The following is a 13,805-nucleotide window of genomic DNA, read 5'->3' on the forward strand; positions in this document are numbered from 1 at the left end:
GCTTATACCAGTACAGGCACTCAGGAAATAGAAAACGCTTTAAGCTCTGAGTGTGGATCCTAATCATGGCTTTTCCAAACTGATATACAAAAAACACAGCTGAAATAGATTAAATTATGTGGGGTTTTTTGGGGGGGAGGGAGTGAGGATGGCTTGACAGTTTTATTTGCTGTATTTTCTTTGTGGAAATAACACTGAAGTCAATAGGAAGTGATGCCTGGGAAGCAGTGCAGCTCATGCTGCAGCTCAGAGATGCAAAAATGGTGTCTTGTTGGTTAGTCTATGATTCTGGTTTGCCAGTCCTTTGTACTGGCTTTGCTTTCCTGGTTCTACCATCTTGTATTGCCCCAGACAGACAGCAGATGCACTTTATAGTGACGTTCGTTCCAGCAATCAAACTTGGGTACCGGCAGAAGTATTTGAACTGTTTTCCACCTGGGCACAGACTAAAGAGTTGTAGATGCAGGTAGTAAACTTACACCTGTGCGTCACTTCTGGGATGACAGAAAGTCACTGTTATGCTCAGCCAGGAACTGCTTCTCAGCCTGTCTGAAAATGTGGCTAAAATACGTTTTCTGAGAGTCTTCTTTTGCTGGGTCAGGACAGGCAGTTTGCTGAAGCTCATGTTTGATAAGACTTGGTGTTTGGAATGTGCTTTGCACTGCATACAGGGCATGGTATGGCGCTGCCTCTGGTGCTGAGCGGGGCAGCAGCCTCAGCACTGCCTCTCTTCAATTGCTATTGAGTTGTTCGAGCCACATATAGAAGCTTGAACTTTCTTCTTAGTTATTTGCAGTGAATCCTTAACTGCGGGGAATCAAACTATTGTTTCTGCAAACTGTTCCTCCCCACACTTCATTAAAGGGATTTGTTTTATAGAAGTGTTTGTGCGGAAATAATTGTTATGCATGAATTAGCAGATAGAGCTCAGCACCGTGCGGTGCAAATGGTTGCAGAAAATACAATAATAATGCGGTTGTAATGAGAATACTTTGGGGCTCTGACCTGCCGTCCCAAAATAATCTTGCTATGATGGTAGAAAAAGAAAATGACTCCCAGCATTGCACTGAAAAGAACTTTTATCCCTATTCCCATTGCTGGAATGATTCCTGTTCTATCTTGCACCCGAGCAAGTCCCATAATTTTTGCTATTAGTTGCTAAGAAACAAATTATAATTGCTGCTCAAATTCTTTACTGTTGTACCCTCTTATTGCCCTGAAGTGCATTCATTTTCTTTTTGAAGATTAAATGATCAATGAAGTAATTCTTTCAAGAACAATTAATAAGGAAAACATTTTCAGAACAGCACCCGAGTATCTGCGTTTTCCTGGCTAAACAAACACGCACCGCAACAATCACAGTGATTGATCAATGAATTAATGCACTTCTGTTCTGCTGAACGAGGCATTTGGCACCCGAATTAAATCATTTCCGCAGTCATTACTGATGTCTGGATGTTGAGAAAAGATGATGTGTTTTAAAGCTCCTGGAAGTGGATGAGGATGGGGCTGGGTGGTGCTTTCTCCAGCATCAGGCAGTACATGGGTTGCCAGCATCTGCTCCTGGCTCATGTGTTGCCCTGCTGGTTTGCAGCCTTGCCTTCAAATCCACCCCATCATCTGATGTGCACCCTTACAGGTGGAGCTGTAAGGAGCATGGGCAAAACACCCCATTTCTGTGGAGATGTAATATTTGGATGACCTAGGCAATCAAATAGCACTTGGGGCTAGTTATGACAAATTTGATTCAAGAATGTCTCTTCCTGTATGTAGGTAAATAGTCCTTGATTCCTCATGCAATATTGTTTCAAGAAAAAGTGCTATTTATATTAACAAAAGTTGTATCCCATATTGGAGATTGGTACTACAAGGGGCTCCCAGGGTTGGGCTTGATGTGACACAGGGTGCTCTTTAACAAGGAAATAAGCAAATCAATTGGAATTTCTACCCATGCACGAATGTTTATGTCCTGTGCTAAAACGTGAACTCAGCTGAGCAAAGCATAGCTGCCACCTCTGCACCTTTGCCTCACAGTCTCTGGTGGGACAGAAAACTGGGTTAAGCCAGACGTAAGGTTTTCTTTTTTAGGTTTATTCTCTTTTTGATGAATAGGACCAACAGGGAGTACGTAACAGAGGATAGCTATATAACCTACTTTACTTTCATCTGCGGTAGCAGGCTCCTTAACATAGAATAGAGGATTTCTCTCTGCTCTGTTTCCACCCAAAGGTTATAAATAGAACAAATATATGGCTACTTAAGGCAGTGGCAGCGTGTTCATTGGGGACACCTGTCCATGAGCTTTTGGTTTCAGGTGGGCCACAGCTGTGGGCTCACCTCTGCTTTGGAAAGGTATGGGGTGGCAAGGCACAGGCAGTAGGTCTGTTCTGTTCCTCTTGATGTTTATTCATTTAACCTTTGACACGTAAAATAAATAATATAATATATTCAAAGCTCGTATTTTTTTTCAGATAATTGAGGGCTGGATATTTAAGGCCCAAATGTAGGTGTCATTTTTGGTTAGACTGGATGCTGACCTGGACCACGCTGATCTCTGTTTGATGTGGTCCAGTGATGGAAAGATTTCCTTGCAGAAAGCTCTGTTGTCTCTCTCTGGTTCTGAGGAGATTGTTAAATCATGCCGAGGTGCTGTGAAAAATTCCAACTGGGTCTGGATGGTGGGATGAAGAGAATTCTCATTTTCTCTGTTGTTCTGAATAAAAGAGTAAGTATTCCAAAGGTTTAAAATCCAGTAGATATCTCTACAGATGGAGATCTGTTGACCTTAGGCTTAACTGTTCACATTGACTTCTCACGTTTTAAGTTGCCATCATTGTTTTTATAGGCTCGATGGATCATAAAGAAAAGCACAGAGATCCCACAGCAAGCCTGAGGGGAGATGAGGATGTAGTCTTCCTTTTTTCCCCTTGGCTTTGTGCACTATCTGATGCTGCTCCATTTATCAACCAAATCCCCCAGGCTCTCACTCCTGAGCATCTCTCAGGGTTCCTGTGATACCAGCAGGGTGGCTCCAGGTCATGGCCCCTTCAGTTCATTGCAGAACCAGTGGATGCTATCAGCCTCATGGCCTATTCTTGGAAGGCTGAAATTAGAATGCAAATAATCCATGAGAGCAGGGAGCTGTGAGTATTAACATCCCCAGCAGTTGTGTTAATCTGCAGAGTGGGACTGTATTTGCAAGAACAGCTTTCAGAGTTTTTTATTTCCTAAATCAAAGAGTATGAGCTATAGAATAGTTATGTAGATGTTACTGGAGTTTAATTTTGGCATAACGTCACACTAGTACTTGTCTAGTACAGTGTTGGACCTTTTTAGAGGCAAGCTGAGCAACTGGGTAACCTTTAAGACCAGGATCTCAGTGGGTTGTTTCTCATTTGTGTTTCTGTTGAGTAAAGGGAAAATCCAAGCTTGAGGCATATTGTTTTGGATTATTTGGGGGTCTGCCTTCGCTTTCATCCAGCTGCACAAAGGAAGAAGCACTGTACAGTGTGTGCCAGTGGGGAACACCTGGGGTACCTGCTGCATTAGTGCTCAGTTACCAACTGTGAGAGGGCTTTGCAGCATCTCCTGCTGCGGGTGTAAGTCCTGCTATGTGGCTGCTGCACAGTTGTCTGTGCTGGAAGAGTTTGTGAATAATGCACTATTTTTGCTAAAAGTAAAAAAAAAAAAAATAAAAAAAAAAATATCTAGGAGTAAACTCATTCTGTTCAAGTCACCCCTAAGGGAAATGTCTGCCCAGCTTTTCAAGATTAAAGTAATAAAATCACATTTTTGAAGTCCTCAGCGTTTTGAATCAAGCAAAAGGTTTCCTTCAAAATGAATGTTTGAAGTGTTTCCTGTAGGAAGACAGTAAACGGGGAGGTTTTATTAAAAGGAGTGCAAAGTCAAGGAGAACTGGGTGGTTTTTTTTCTTTTGGTAGCATCATAGAGAAGAGTAATTTGATTTGGGTAGAGAACAGTTGACACCTTGCAGCTATTTATAAAGAGCCTCTGTTCCCCTGTAGGATGAGTGGCGGGCACAAGGTGCAAAGCACTGCTGCCTATTTGGGGAGGTGATGGAATCAGAGCACAGCACTGAGCTAGCAGTGTGCCCTGAGGAGCTAAGCAGCTCACATGGCACGAGGGAGGAGGGAGCCCAGCATAGTGCAGGATCCAGGGCTTCTGCAGCTGTGTTTTGGCCAGCGGCATTTGTAACACTGCAGGAAAAGCTCTCGCAGTCTTTGAGATGCAAGGGAAAGGCCTGAGGAGGAATTGTAGCCATGCAGATAGACAAATCAGTGCATACACGATGGATGGGGGGCAGGAAGGCTTGGCAAGATTTGAACATCATCTCAATATGAGAATCCAGATAGAGATGTCAAAGTCAGAGATGATACGCATAGGTCAGAAATGTGAGTGACAGGCAGAGAGGGGACAGCTCGGGAGGAAGAGAGGAACGTGAGAGCTGCTCGCATGTAGTTCTGTTTTTCTTGCTGGTTCCTGTTGTTTTACTCATCTTCTGCAGACTTAAGCAGATGTTTGACTTCACTGGGGGCTGGTCTGTGTTCTTAAATGAGTCTCTGCAGTGTCTGGTTTCAGAGAACGTGGGAAGCTGTCCCTGGGCAGTGCTAGTGCACAGTCCTGGGGAGCCATCGGAGAGGCTGAGTGTGCACACCCAGACACACCAGCTTTTCCCTCCTGTAACACCAGCGTGGCCCTTGGCACAGCTGTTCCCTTACAGGAGGCAGTGTGCCTCCCCTGAGGACACAGGGTTTGGGTTTATCTGTCTCTTCTCATCACTGAGTCAAATTCGGAGCAAACCCAACCATGAGGATCCTCCAGCTGCAGGTGTCCCTACAGCAGCAAAGGTTTATCTGAGAGATTTCTTATCTTGTGAAAAGGATCATTTCCATGATGGGAATTGTGGAACTGGAGCGTGCTGTTTGGTAAGGATGTTCAGGCAGGACCTTGTTTGTTGCCTGCAGTAATAAAGCCCAACCTAAACTGTTTTCCAAAGGGGAGGTAGACTGGCAGAACGGTAAGATGTTTACATCTAAAACTTGTTTTTTCTAGTAAAGTACAAATCCCAGTGAAATTTCTGTTCTAAAGGTCAGATTAGGAAGCTTTCATCCCCAGACTTGTAAACCTTTTCTCAAATCAGTGACTCTAAAATTATTCATTTGAGCACCAGCTCTTAAACTAAAATTCTATTAAGCTCTGTGTCAAAGGGATTTTTATTTTGAACCACAGAGCTGGCTGTGTAGTCTTGACACAACGGCAAGGACATGGACAGAGGAACTTAATCTTTGTGTGTTTTTGAAAGGGGTGACATAAAACCCTGCTTTTAAAAAGTCAGGCACAGGTTTTATAGAGACAGTGTTTAGAGATATTAGAGCCATAAATATCTAGAGGCAAATCTTGTCAAGTGTTTCAAGAGCAAAAAGCTTTAATGCTTTTGTGGGTGCTAGTCATCAGTTAAAGTGCTTTCAGCCAGCCTTCTTGTAGACAGGCTGTGATTTCTTCAAACCAGTGTCCTCTAAGATCTGTAATTGATTGAGATGCACTAGAATCCCATCTTCAAGGCTGTATTATGGGCTAAATTAGCATAGTTTATAGTCTGCATCCAGTGAAGTCATATTATTCCATGGGCAGTGATGCAAATGTCTTCTTTTCCATCTGGTTGTGTATATTATCCAGGATATGAAAGTGACTCTGTGTGTTTGGTGAAGACCGTTTGGAAGAGGACATGCAGGCTATCTCTCTGTAGAAGGCTCTTTATTCAGTTGTAACAAGGAAGATTTAGCTAATTCATCTGGTTGCTGTTTTGTTAAACAAGATGTCTTTGGCAGCCTGTTCTGAATCCCCTTGACATCGTACCATGTGGCCCTTAATAAAAAAATATCCCATTGACTTTGATTCAAGGAGCAAATATGACCTTAAACATCATTCTAAATTTTAGATTGCTGAGATCATCTTAAAATTATATAAAAGGGACCAGGGAAGGAAAACTGCATTATGCTTCATAAACCTCTTAAAGTCATGCTTGAAAATTGACTTTCAGTTTCTTGGCTGTATGTGTGTGTACATAAATGGGTTTCGAGTTTGTTTCACATAGATGAAGAAGTAACTACACCTTACCTACATCACTGAATTATTTCCCCTACTTCCTATTGTTGAGGAGCTCAGTGCGTGGTTCTCTGGAGTGCACTTAAGGTGATTAAGAAGAGTGGTGTTTTGGCCCCAAACGGACAGTGAACAAGTTTATTTCAGTTTTCTGGTTTGCTTTTTGATCCACACAAGTTTCTTGTCTACAACTGATAACCAAGACTCCAGTGTGGCGAGCCAAACACCACAACCCATGCAATTTGTGTGGGAAATCATTAACACAACCTAGTTAATACTACCGAATTACTTGCTCTCACTTCATTGATTCCACTCTCTGTTATTAAAGGTTTAACATACAAGTTTTATGCTGGTTGGGTTCTTGTTTTTTTGTTATATGCAAACCCTCTTTTTCTCAGTGCTTTCCTTTATTGGAGATTTAGGATTTGTTTTGATAGCTTTGAGACCTCTGTCTACATCCTGTATCTTCTCTATCAAAGCCTTTGCAATCATCTTCTTTGGGATTCTGTGCTACAATCCTTTGTTTTTCTGTCAATCTTATACATCCTCTGCTAAGGTTGCATAGCTCACTCTTTAAAAGTAATAATACATTAGAAGATATAGATAGACGTAGAGATAGAGGTATTATGTTTTGGTAGCTGCTTGCTATTAGCATCATCTCACTACACGATATCACTGATGTGTTATCAAATTTACTTCACAGAAATCTCTAGAGATAGACTTTAAGTAAAGTATAGCATCATCTCTAAGCCTGCATATTAGTCACTCTTTCTTTTGGAAATTAAAATTCAGCGATGTATAAAGAAGCGATTGTTAAATGTGTGTTTTGGCTGGAATATATTTAAAGGAGAAATAGTTTTCATCCCAGTTCAGCAAGAATAAGAGTAATAGATAAAAACAGCATTGACAGTGCTTTTCTAATCATTAAGAGGAAATCTTAAATGTAATGACAAAGGGTTCACTAATGGTGTATGGGTTTTTGACAGTATGCCATTCAAAGAGATGTACAGCAGTGCTTCGTTCTACAGGATACAGTCAGATAAATTAGCTTTCTAAAAGACATGCAGACACCTGTCACAATCAATTGGAATCATTTACTATTCATGTGATTTTCCATAATATTTTTGTTTTCCTACGTTGTTTTAAAACAGTCCTCTTGCAGAGAGATGTCTCTCTTTAATTTTGGAGCTTGCATAATTACGAAAGCATTTTGGATTCTAGTAATATTATGCCACACATTAAATAAATATATAAATCCATAGCCTAAGAAGGAAAAACCATGGAAACACTCCTCTGGCTAACAAAGAAAGGGCTAAACAGAGCTTAGCTTTCAGAAAAAATAGGGATCTCTCTGTCAGATCACCAATGACCTGAGACTCACAGCCTCCTAAGGGAAGCCTCATTGTTTCACTCTTGTTCCCAGGGCGTGCTGAGTTCAGCAGCTGAATTATTTCCACATTGTAGTCAAGAACGGGAGTGAAGTGGGCCTGGAGTGCAAATGCTCTAAATATTCTGCTTGGGTAGATAGCTTAAAAATAGAACAATCAGTGGAGCTATAAATGAGAATGTTTGTAAATACTAAAACCGCAGGTCTTCTCCCTGCTAGTCACAGTCCAAGAACCTGCAGAGCAGTGAGCTAATCTGGTCCTGCTGACTTGTTTGGGCTTTGATGTACCTTCTGTAATCCTTCTTTAAAAGAATCATAGAATCACATAGCCTGGGCTGGAAGGGACCTCAAGCACCATCAAGCTCCAACTGCCCCCTCACCCCACCCTGCAGGCAGGGAGGCCAGCCTCCACATTTAATACCAGACCAGGCTGCTCAGAGCTCCATCCAACCTGGCCTTGAATGCCTCCAGGGATGGGGCATCCACAGCCTCTCTGGGCAGCTGTTCCAGCACCTCACCACTCTCACAAAACAGGCTTTGTCTCAAAAGAACAAACTTTGATTCCAAGGCTCGACGAGCATCCATCGAGTGAAAAGACATACTGAGTTTGTGTGCTGCATTGATCACTTAGGGTAGGTTCACATCCTGCCTGCATCTGATACACATTGATCGTGCAAACAAAAAGGCTATTTCTTAATGGTCAAATGCTGGCTCGTGCCGTGAGCATCTGGGTTGTTGAATGGCCAGATTTTCACCCAAGCACACACAGGGATCCTGGCTCCGACCAGAAGTGGTTTCTACCCACATTAGCAGTCCTCAATTCTGGTCATGTTTTGCTTGTTTTCATGTGTAAATATTTTTTATTGAAATTAAGGCTCCTTTCTTTTTTAATCTAGGCTGTGATAGATCACTGTAATTGTAGCAATTCCCACCCTAAAAATTTTAATTAAGTTACAAAGATGCCTGCACGCTTACATTTAATCAACTTATCTTTTCCAGGCATTGTTTTGCTTCATCACGTCATCTCCCTTCAGTTCACTAATGCTCTAGCATTCATCCATACTGTTCTACAATGACCACGTTTCTTATTTCTGATACGGAGTTTGTAGTACCCTGTGGGGAGCTTGAAATACTTAATCACAGTGTGATGATTTTCAGGCTATTTACATTCTGTGTTGCCAAGTCCCAGTAGCAAACCTGTGGCCCTCCCAGGTCTGTTGGTGACATCTGCTCACCTGCACTTTCCAATGGAAAGAGTTGGTGATGAAGGAAGTGTGGAAGTGTCATAGTCCTCCAATATGTGCCGAGAGCTTGCTGTCCCAGTCAGTCTACTGGGCTTTTGTGGTGTGTTTGTATGGTTGGTTTAGGGCTTTGTTTTATTTATAATAAGAACAAAAATCCTAGTCAGAATCCTTGGGTGTGGGAGCAAGGCAGAATGTAGTGGTGAGTAAAGCTTGTTGGGGTCACATACTCAACTGCAGTGTTTACACTGTGTATACAGTGTCCTTCTTCAGCTGCAAGAGTTATTCTTTTTCCTGCTTTCCTATCCCTTTGATTTTTTAATGTTACAAGTACAGAGGGTGATTTCTCACCCCCCTCCAGACAGGGCACTGGATAACTGTATTTTCTTTAGAATGCAACAGAAACAGGAAAATAAGTGTTAGAGTGCTACTCCAGCCTGAAAGCTTCCCATGGGCTGGTACCCAGCAAGTGAGTTTCACTTGTGTCAACCAAGCAGTTTGACCTCTGTACACAGGGAATTCAGCCGTGCCAAATTTCGGTGCAGTATTTTGCACCCATTTGAGCAGAAGCTTGTAGAAAATATTTTTGCCCATTTGGCACAGCATGTGAGAGCAGAAGAACCTCTCGAATCAGCTCATCACTGATTTGTACGCTTTGCAGCTGTTCAACAATACGGATGCAGCTCCTAAATTCTCAGGAAAGGTTGTGTAGCGAGATGGTGATTAAATGAAGCTTCTTATTAATAGCATCTTTAAGACGTAATGATATTATTATTGTTAATTCATGTTACTATTTAGGTATTGCACAAATAAATCTAAAGTATGAAGGCGTCAGAATCATCAGCCCAATCAGTTTGATGAGACATTAGCCTTTTTATAATTACCTTAATCTTGCTGGTTCTCTCAGAGCCTGTTTTTAAGAACAACACGCATGAGGCTTTCCAGAATTGACAATTGACTTACAAAACTCAATAGTTTGCACTGGGAATGGTAATGATGAATGCTCTGCTTTGTTTGCCGCCTCACATTGATTTTGACCATTCTCCCATCGTTTCCTTGTTGATCATCCAAGCAGATTGCTCTTGGTAGCAATCCTTTCCTTTTCCTGTCGTAAATATATGGCTGTTTTGTCAGCAAATTGGGTTATTTCCTCCCCGCAGAAGAAATTAGAGGACAAAGTCTGCATTTAAACAATCGTGTACTTTTCTCTCCACACTGTTGTAATCAGGAGTTGCTGGATCACCAAGGTGGCTGTTCCTTATGATTGGTAATGAAAGGCCTCTCCCATTCCCTCCCTGGTGATTAACTGAAGCATTCCCTGGAGCTGTTTTCAAGTGGGCTTAACCATGCAGACTGAGAGCTGATGCAATTGCTCTTTCTTACCTTCTAAAGCAGGCCTGTGTGTGACTGTTGTAGAACTCAGAACTGAAAACAGAGTTCAGTGCAAGCTCTGAAATGTTCTGTCTGTATATTTCTATGGATGTATATGTATGTGGCATAATTGTGCAAAGGCAGAGTAAGTTCTAATATATATAAGACATATATAAACTGCATAACCACACAAAGAATCTTTCTTATTACATGTTATTTAAGACTTTGAAAGTATTCTTCTGTTTTCTTCCATATTTGTAGATTATATCAGAAATGACTTTATTCTACTACATGTGACCTTGAGTCTTTGTGAGGATCTCTGTGTCTATATCTCTCTACCGAGCTTGAACAAACACATGCAAACTTGCTGCTAAATTGGCACCCAGATTAAATTTGGATCAATTTTAAACTCAAACCACATTTTGAACCTTTTGTGTGCACCCATTTTGCCCAAGTTCAAAAAAATCCTAGAATCACAGAGTCATTAAAGTTGGAAAAGACCTCTAAGATCATGCAGTCCAACCACCAACCCATCCCACCATGCCCACAAGGTTGTTTGATTTTCCAGCAGAGGTGGCTGATGTAAATGACAGAACAACCTTAGTTCGGTTCTGTCTGTGAGCTGGAGCAGAATGTAGGCAGGCCAGTAACTGTTTAGCTCAGACTGTCTCTATTTTTACAAATAATTGTGAGTTTTTTATGCATGCAGCATCTCTTTAAAATCACACAGTGTTTATCAAGATCTGCTGTCGGGAGGGCAGGAGGGACTGTGGTTTCACTGGGTACCACAGTGGCATCCTCAGCTCCAGCTCACACTGCTCCAAGGTGACCACCTGCATGTTCATCTGTCTGAAATGAAGCAGTCATTTCTTCCAATTTCTTTTCTTACGTATGCACAGTAGTGCTTCCAAAAGACCGTTTTCATCAGGGGATAAAAATCAAGGCTTAATTTCTTTTGCCCTTTTAACATTTGAATGATGTTCCTGCTAATTCTTGCTGTTAAATATTTATCGCTCGTGTTTCTTCTAGTTCCCAACTGCACTGACAACAGGTTTGCAATCACCAAACCATGACTGAGCTGCGCTGAGAGCTGAAGAAGTGGAAATTGAAATGCAAGGGACTCTTAAGAGGCTGCTGAAGCAACTCAGTGTGTTGTGCTCCCACAGCAGCCAGTGGTGTTGCTCAGTGCCTGGTGCTGGGCTCGTGCAGCATCACCTCATAGCAAGGCTCTTGAATTCAGCTAGCAAGACAAGAGGGAGCTGCTTTTCTGCAGCACGTGGCCCCTGGAGGAGAGTAAAGGGAGAGAGGTGGAAGGAGGAATGGAATTTAATTAAAGCACCGTGTGGCTAACATAGTTATTAATGAGAGACTTCCTTATGGGAAAGGAAGGGTTTCTGCACATGGGTTGCAAGGGCATGAGTAACAAGTTTCCTGCGGGGAAACAGAACTGGGTTAAGGCAGTAATTCTTCTTAAATGTATAAGAACTTTCTGGCAGCATTACGGGTAGCTGGAGTTTTCTCCAGACATTTCTTTTGCCCTGAGTAAATCGACACTTCGTCCTCTTCCCATCTTACAGCTTTGGGTACATTTGCTGATCCTTTTGCTATTTTAGCAGCAGGCTGCTGCTGCTCTGTAGCCCACCCAGTTCCACGCATCAACCTCTGATGCAAGCTGATGCTCACTTTGTTTCCTTGTCATGCAGCAGAATCCTAATAAACCTTCTGTCCTTCCTGTTAGGAAAAAAATAAGCAGTTGCCTTTATTTGAGTTATTTCTCTTTACAGATCTCGAGAACTTCAAGACCAGAGTAAGAAGCACAGTGTCTGTTCGCCAGGGCCAGGGCATGGTGCTGCTGTGTGGACCACCACCACACTCTGGAGGTAAGGCAGACTGCTTCTCTTGCTTTGGGGATGCAATGGCAATGTGGAAGGTTTTCATTCTCAAGATCTGCTTCAGAAGGTTCAGAGAATAGAGCAAAGAAACTGGGAGATCCTTAGTTGGGTATGAGTGCAGAAAAAGATCTTAGCTGTGCTGTATCCAAGTATGTGTGTAGGAGACAAGCTGAGGCAGAGCAGTATGTGCATATGGAGAAGAAAGACATGGCCAAGTCCTTATGGAACTGCCAAAAGCCTTTTAATATGTGACTCGTGTGTATCTTCTGAAAACTAGGCTGGAGATTGTTGACAGAGCTACTACTGTGCATGATCTTCTCAGTATTATTACAATTTCTGGGACACTTGTTGCCTGTTTTTTTTCTCCTGGATGCCCAGCTTCTCTTAGCAGTTGTCCACGCCTCATATGGAAACACAGTCCTTCCTCTTCCTACAGTTTTCATGGAAGGAAGAGGTAAAGCAATAGCTGCTACATGTGCCTACCCTAAAATGATGTGTTCTGAGGGCACGTGGTGTCTGTCGGATGCCTTTATTTGCCAGGAGCCAATAGCACAAATATCAGTGTTGATAGCAAGGAGGTATGTGAGGATTCTGTATTTATGACCCTTTGGAAGACAGCATTTTCTCGCTGATACGTGTAGGCTGTGACAACCAACCAGCACTCAGCAAGCAGCCATTGCAGCCTGCCATTGTGTTGGGAGGATTTTAGTACATTGTTGGCATGTCATCGTCTTTCAGTCTTCATATTTCACGGTTCTGTGTCCCTTTTAAAGGAATTTCCAATCATGCTTTGACATCTGCCTGTCCTTTGAATCCTTGCACGCCAGCTGGATGAGAATTGCCCAGCAGCATCCTAGGGTGACAGGGAGGTGACAGGAGGCGAGCGTGTTTCTGGTGCCCAGAAAGACAGGAAACTGAAGGGCAATTATTTCCTTCTGTCGTTTGGATGGGAGATGTCTTCCTACATGGCCACGTTCTACCGTCTGCTCTATTACAGCTAGTATATTATCTTAATTGTATCAAGCCAGATCCACAATTAGTCTAAATTGATACTATTGCAATGTTGTAACCAAGCTGGGCTGCTGTACACCCACGGTGGTTTTCTGGTTTGCTTAGGAAGTGTTTTGTGGAAAGTCAAAATAGTTCCAGGTAATTGAGAGTGAGACCTTTGTTCTGCAAGAATTAATCTTCTCTCTGGAAATAATTTCATTTTCTTTTCCTTCCTCCTCCTCCTTCCTCCCAAGGTTAGAAATAACGATGAGTTTTAGAAGTCACAACTGCAGCATTAATGCTTTTCAATCATGTGCATCACACTCTGTATGTCTCCCAGCGTAATGGAAACTATTTGGTCTCTAGCAGTTACTGCACAATTACCACAGCTATCTCCTGTTCCAGCTCTGGGCAGATGGAGCTTCATAAGAGAATATCAGATGTCTCTGGGAACGAACTGCATATCGGAAAATCACAGTGTTTCATTGGCAGCTCCCATCCCAGGGGTCTGAGGCAGCGTTTGCAAAGCAAAGCTGCAGAGATCAGCTCCTGCCCATGCCTCCCCGTGCTTCCTCTGAGTGTAACTTTGCAATGACTCAACATTGTGGTGCAGCAGTCAGGTTAGAAGTGAGGGGTAATGCATCGAGTTGAAAGTGTGAGTGGCATTAAGATGGAAGAAACGCAATTATTTATCTCGGAATTTGATTATGACAGCAAAGTTAACTTCATCATCCATCCAAAAGTGCCTGGGGACATTCATGACCAGCACAGAAGCATAGGACTGTCTGGGGAGGAATTCTA

The 13,805-nt window shown here is 42.4% G+C and overlaps 1 protein-coding gene across 9 annotated transcripts in view; it reads left to right on the forward strand.

The window, feature by feature from the left end:
• The window catches only part of CNTN4 (contactin 4), a 239,861-nt gene that overhangs the window by 149,750 nt on the left and 76,306 nt on the right, over nucleotides 1–13,805 (forward strand). For all 9 annotated transcript variants that reach the window (XM_032447184.1, XM_032447186.1, XM_015875246.2 and 6 more), the window contains one exon: nucleotides 11,907–12,002. In XM_032447184.1, coding sequence (XP_032303075.1) covers nucleotides 11,907–12,002 — 96 coding nt within the window. The remainder of the gene's footprint in view (nucleotides 1–11,906; nucleotides 12,003–13,805) is intronic.

This window comes from Coturnix japonica, chromosome 12 (genome assembly GCF_001577835.2).
Source record: "Coturnix japonica isolate 7356 chromosome 12, Coturnix japonica 2.1, whole genome shotgun sequence".
Classification (NCBI taxonomy): domain Eukaryota; kingdom Metazoa; phylum Chordata; class Aves; order Galliformes; family Phasianidae; genus Coturnix; species Coturnix japonica.